This window comes from Rhinopithecus bieti, unplaced genomic scaffold (genome assembly GCF_001698545.2).
Source record: "Rhinopithecus bieti isolate Rb0 unplaced genomic scaffold, ASM169854v2 scaffold_36410, whole genome shotgun sequence".
In the NCBI taxonomy this organism is placed as follows: Eukaryota; Metazoa; Chordata; class Mammalia; order Primates; family Cercopithecidae; genus Rhinopithecus; species Rhinopithecus bieti.
The window spans coordinates 1,180,159-1,186,900 of NW_016816076.1; the positions used below are offsets into that span (position 1 = coordinate 1,180,159).

At 34.5% G+C, this 6,742-nt stretch overlaps 1 protein-coding gene across 1 annotated transcript in view; it reads left to right on the forward strand.

Moving 5' to 3' along the window:
- The window catches only part of SMCHD1 (structural maintenance of chromosomes flexible hinge domain containing 1), a 158,542-nt gene that overhangs the window by 117,261 nt on the left and 34,539 nt on the right, over window positions 1-6,742 (forward strand). The window contains 3 exon segments of the mRNA XM_017854308.1: window positions 4,177-4,303; window positions 4,468-4,587; window positions 6,000-6,085. Of these exon segments, the coding sequence (XP_017709797.1) occupies window positions 4,177-4,303; window positions 4,468-4,587; window positions 6,000-6,085 (333 nt within the window).

Below are 6,742 nucleotides of genomic sequence, written 5' to 3' on the forward strand. Positions count from 1 at the left end.
TGAGCCACCGTGCCCGGCCTAAAATATTAGTGCTCTTTGGTATATAAGTGCTTTTTCCCGAGGTGTTTTTTTGTTTTGTTTTCAGAACTTTCCTTTCTTTATATTGGAGGGGCAGATCATATTCACAGTGCTATCTCTGATATCCTTATTTCTTTAATTTTTGATATATCTGGATTTTATTGACCCTTTTTCAAATCCATTAATTTTCTTGATATCTTTATCAGTAATTCTAACAGTACTAATAGATATGAAATGTTACCTTTTCTTGTATTTTTGTTGTTGTTCATTTCTGTGTCTAACTCATTGCAACATCACATTGTTTCAGTAAAATTAGGCTTATACAGTAGAAGCCTGCAAGCTATACCTCGCCTGAAGACTTGTCAGTTGGTCTGGCAGTGGCTGACCAATACAGCATTTTCATTTTAATTAATTTCCAACATTTAAAGTTCTGGAGTTTTTAAATAAAACTCTGCATTTCTAATTTACTTGGTAAAATCTAAAGATCTGGCAACACTGGGTGAGGATTGTCTTAGCCAACTGTGTGTTCACCCTGAACAGTGACTGCTCCTCTCAGTACATCTGGTTTCCAGTCAGCCACTTCCATGCCACTTCTTTTCATTTATTGACATTGAGGACGTATATATTTACCACTTATATTCACACTTGTTCTTCTGTTTTTATTATAGTGAAGAATAAAGTAAAATTTTCTTGTGCTCTAACAAAAATTAGGTAATGAAAACCACATTGAAAAACAAAGGGGAGTGGAGAGACATACTTAACATGCAGAGTGGGTTTGTATTGGAAGAAGACATCTAGTCCACTTTACCTGTTTTCCTATTTAGCTATGTCCAGTTTTCTTGGCCCCCTTGTAGTCATTTGAAATTGGTAAGCCTGCTGTATATACTCCTGAGATTCAGACAGAGATTTGGTTATTCCCCAGCAGCTGTATATAAAAATCTCTTCACATCATGCATGTAAATGTACTCTTACCACTAGAGGTCCCTGATATCTCACTGAATAAATAGAAAACTCAAGTCCTTCTTGGCTCCTGCCTCACATATTGATTTAGTATGTCTGGAGCAGGGCTCTAAAATCTGATTTTTAACAAGCAGGTGATTTTTAACAAGCAGGTGATTCTTATTAGGGAAGTTTAGGAAACACTGGCCCAGAGCACAACCAGTATTTGTAAATGTTCCACGTTATTGCTTTGTTTAAAGTTACAATCTAAATTTGTAGTTGCTCAGGTTTGTTAATTGTGCTATTCAGATTCACTGTATTATTTGCCTACATGAGCTGGACGTTTCTGATGGTAGTGTCTCAAGTTTCATTCTGATATGCATTTGTTTGTTTCTCATATGCCAAATTTCCGTTTATACTTGGATCCACTTTGGGACTCTTCAGTTCTCTTCATTTCTGTTATTCTGTTTATCCTTTTTTCTTGGTAGGTATGCATCAGGGATTAAAAACTGTAAAACTTTGAGATAGGAGATTCCTCTTTAAACAAGACAAAAAGGAAAAGATTATATTTAACTACATTAAAAGTTACACTTTCCACCAGGCACAGTAGCTCATGCCTATAACCTTAACACTTTGGGAGGCCAAGGTGGAAGGATTGCTGGAGCCCAGGAATTCAAGACCAGCTTGGGCAACATGGCAAAATCCCATCTCTACAAAAAATAGCCACGCATGGTGACACACGCCTATAGCCGTGGCTACTCATGTGGCTCAGGTGGGAAGATAGCTTAAGCCTGGGAGGTTGAGACTCCAGTGAGCCATGATTATGCTACTGCACTCCAGCTTGGGTGACAGAGCAAGACCCTGTCTCAAAAAAAAAAAAGATTACACTTTATGTACTGTAAGCATATCTTAAACAGAATTAAAAGAAACAATGACAATGTGTTGATAATTGTTGACACTGGATGATCAGATTTATTATCTGATTCTGTATTAGAAAAAACAGTCTTTAAGGTAGTAAATTGAGGAGAAATACCAATTTTGCTATATGCAGTCATGTCATCACTTAATGATGGGCATATGTTCTAAGAAATATATCATCAGGTGATTTCATTGTTTTGCAAATATCATATATTTAAACCTAGGTGATATAGCCTACTATACACCTAGGCTATATGTCATAACCTATTTCCTTTTTTTTTTTTTTGAGACAGAGTGTCGCTGTCACCCAGGCTGGAGTGCATGGGTGCACTCTTGGCTCACTGCAGCCTCCGCCTCCTGGGTCCAAACAATCCTCCCACCTCAGCCTTCTGAGTAGCTGGGACTACAGGCACGTGCCCACCACACCCAGCTGATTTTTGTATTTTCAGTAGAGACAGGGTTTCACCACGTTGGCCAGGTTGGTCTCAAACTCTGACCTCAGACGATCCACCCACCTCAGCCTCCCAAAGTGCTGGGATTGTAGGCATGAGCCACCACGCCCAGCAGCATAACCTATTTCTCCTAGACTACAAACCTGTACAGTATGTGACTATACTGAACACTGTAGGTAATTTTAATGTAATAGTATTTGTGTATCTAAACATAGAAAAGGTATAGTAAAATGCAGTATTATGATCTTTTGGGACCACCATTGTACATGTGGTCCTTTGTTAATGAAATGTTGTTATGTGGTGCATGACTGTGTGTTAGATACATATAATTAGAGGACTGATATATTGAACAGATTTCTAAACAGATTTCCTCCTAAGGAACTACTTGCAAATCAATTTTTAAAAAAAGACAAACCAGTAGAAAAATAAATGGGCAAAGAATATGAGCAGGCAGTTAATGGAAAAGAAAATATAAATAATGTGTAAACATAAGAAGCATGATTTCAATACCACTCAGGGAGATATTAGTTAAAATAATAATGAGTGGTTGCTTTTTAATTCTCCTTTTTAGAAAAAAATATATGATTGATATTAAATGTTGGCCAGCGTAAGGGGAATTTGGCACTCCCATACACTGCTGGTGAGAGGATAAATTGATACAACTTCTTATGAGGGAAATTTGATACTTACCTTTTAAAATAAACTTGTACTTCTCATTATTCATCCCAGAAAACACATTTGCAGAGAAACATTTGGAGATATATTTTTGCTATATTATAGATAATTGTTTAAAAATTGTAAACGTACTAAATATTCACCACCCGATGAATGAGTAGTATAGTATAATGTACTATGCATAAATTTTAAATTGGCATCTATACATTCACATGAATTGATCAAATCGAGTGCTGAAATCAAGTTCCTAAAGTATAAAGTATATGTTACTTATTTTTAAAATGCAAACAGTATTTTTTAAATACGTGTTTGCATTTGTGTAAGTCTGTTGAAAACCACATTCAGAAACTGGCAATTGGTTTAACGGTGGGCTTGTATTCTATATTCTTTGGGAAAAAGTCTGTGAGCTATAATTTATAATTTTATTTCATGGATTGACCTACAGTGTCATATTGATTTAGATTTTTTAAAAATACTGCTTCTTTGTAAATTGTATTGTTATAGTCTAAACAAAACAGCTGCTGTCATTGTTTCCTATAGAATTGTGTGGAAAAAAATCATTTCAGATAAAAATATATTTGTGTCATTTACTAGTTATATGTTATGGTCTTAAAGTATATCAAAAGGTTTTTTGTCCATTAATGAGAAAAACACAATTTAAAAAATCTTTAGAGCTTTTCAAAATCTCTTGTTCTGTCACCTGGGACTTTGATGGGTCTATTTCCATGGTAACAGCTGTAACTTAAACTCAGCATTGGGCTTTGTGATTGTTTTTCTAACTTTCACACTATCAGCTGTTTCATGCTGCTTTCAATTTAGAGGTTAGAATCAAGAAGATTTTACAGGTCAAAACTGTAAGCAGCCATCAGTATTTCTAATGTGAAGGAAATAACTTTTTCTTGAAATTTTTTATTATATATAATTTTCACATAAGCTGTTTATTGATACGATCATTTGGCTTTCAAACCAATACCAGAAGGTAAAATGTTTTATGTCTTGGGTAGTGGTGGGTGGTGATGATGGTTTAGTGGAATCTTAAGGATCAGCCTATGCCTTTGGCCTTTAAAATTAACCACTTACTTGAAAACAGAGCATAATGAGTTATGTAACATTTTTATGTTGAAAGATTTCTTTTTAAATCTTGTTTTCCCCTGTTGTTTGTTTATATGTACAGAGTCTGGTGCTGGCAGAAAGTAGTCCTGGAAGGGATAGTACTGAATATTTTATTGTATTTGAGCCCCGGCTACCACTTTTATCAAGAACCTTAGAACCATATATCCTACCATTCATGTTTTACAATGGTAAGTTTCTAGGAAATAAATGGTTAAACTCCATTGTTAGTGATACTTTAGATAACCTTGCTTTGCTTTCCATTAACATGGTGTTTATTAGCTATTTAATCACATCATGACATATTTTAGAAAAGTCAGTTTTTACATTAAATTATCTCAATTTTTTTTCTTAGATGTTAAGAAGCAGCAACAAATGGCAGCACTTACAAAAGAAAAGGACCAATTATCTCAGTCTATTATTATGTATAAAAGTTTATTTGAAGCCAGCCAACAGCTTCTTAATGAAATGAAATGTAAGTCATTTTGTATTCAAGACAAAAATTATGCTTTGGGGAATGATGAGGCAGGAGGTGAAATCGTGATACACAAACATGCTTTCACTTTCCTAAACCACAAGTAAAATGCAGAATGTTGCAGAAAGGTGGTAATGATGGTTGATACTGTCATTGAGAATTCTTAAGATGAAGTATTTCTTATTTTAAATAAATTTGTATCCTGCTTACTTATAAAAAATTGACACATTCTGTTAGAAATGTGGACCTGTGGAAAATTTAAGGCTTTCTACATAGTAATAATGTTTATATTTAGCTCTGGCTTCTGGCAAAAGATACTGGATAATATCACCAAGGGAGTGATGTGTAATGTAATTTTTCATTTGACTAATGAGCTGTATGTATTTTACTTCAGACATCTGCAGTTTGTCATACTTTGGAGGTATCTGGGGCAGCACACACTGATACTGAAATACGTAAATTATTCTTGAGTCACTTCACAGAACATTTGCTGCAGTTTTTTTGTTTTTGTTTTTTGAGACACAGTCTCATTCTGTCACCCAGACTGGAGTGCAGTGGTGTGATCTTACTCACTGCACCCTGCGCCTCCCAGTTTCAAGTGATTCTCGTGCCTCAGCCTCCCAAGTTGCTAGGATTACAGGCACGTGCCACCACGCCTGGCTGATTTTTGTATTTTTAGTAGAGACAGGATTTCACCATGTTGGCCAGGCTGGTCTCGAACTTCTTACCTCAAGTGATCCGCCCACCTTGGCCCCCCAAAGTGCTAGGATTACAGGTGTGAGGCACCACACCCAGCCTACGTTTGCTGCAATTCTTAATAATGTTTCATATAATTGAAAGACAAGACATTTTCTGAGTTGTGCTCTATCATCTCTTCCCTTTTCATTTGTCATATTTTTTTGCTAAGGTTTTTGACTTTGTGTTAGTTATTTTGATCAAGTTAACCAAGAAATATTTACTGCTTGCCTCAAAGTACTCATTTTCGTATATGCCTGTACAAGATCAAGGATATTTAGAATATAGTAGGAGCTAAATCTAGTAATGAGATAATATGTCATTTGTGTAGCACTAAAAATTGTTTTTATAAAGTCTTTCTTTGTTCGAGAACAACCTTGTGCAATTATGTATAAATTATGTATACTCGTGAATTGAGTCACTTATCCAAGATTACTAGGAGTTTGCAGTATATCATATCTCCCTTTAGTTGCATTAATTTTGTTTTCTCATTTTTGTGTATCAGAATTGAGCCTTAAGATGTATAGTTTAATTTTGAATTTCTAAAATGGTCACCTATCAGTTTTCATTTTAGCAACAGACATTAAAAGGAAAAAACTAAAGGAATTTAAAAATGTTTTCAAAACTATGATTTGGGGCTATCAGAAATTGATGCAAGTTTTTTGTTTTAATTTTAGGTCAAGTTGAAGAAGCAAGATTAAAAGAGGCCCAATTGCGAAATGAACTAAAAATACATAATATTGACATTCCTACAACACAACAGGTACAGTTTCCAAGTATACGTGAAAGATTTTTTATTAAAGTCCATTCTGCAATATGCAGTTTTTATTAGGAATTTTATGAGTATTGTTTTAGGGTACAAGGACGTGTGCATTATAGTCTAGTCACTAGACGTTAAAAATGACTAACAAAAAGAGTGCTCTATTCAAAGAAATTGCAATTTGTATTTGTAATGTAATGACACCAATAAATGCAGTTAATAATACATCAGTTCAAGTACTGCTTTGAAAAGGGTGCATAACCAATACACGTGGTGGTAAACAAAATAAGAGAAAATAAAAAGCAATCTAGATTTTTAAAATTTATATTCTTTTGTATGTGTAACTCGGATTCAAAGAGAAGTCCTATTATAGGTAGTGTATATCTTCGCTAAGATTTTTTTAAATTCAGTGAAGTGGGAACTTTATATTACTATAATCATGGTTTTTAAAATTGTGTTTTCTGTTCTTTTTTTTTTTCCCTTTCAAACGAGTTGGTTTAATTTCAGGTGATACAAAGTTTAGGGTAGAACTAGGACCAAAGAGCAGACTCTGGCAAGGTTCTGAGCTGGTTTTACTTTAAATTCACAGTTATGGTAGGAATGACTTAGTGAAAACAACTAAGAGATAATGAGCCACTGTAAGAATTTTTTTTTTTTTTT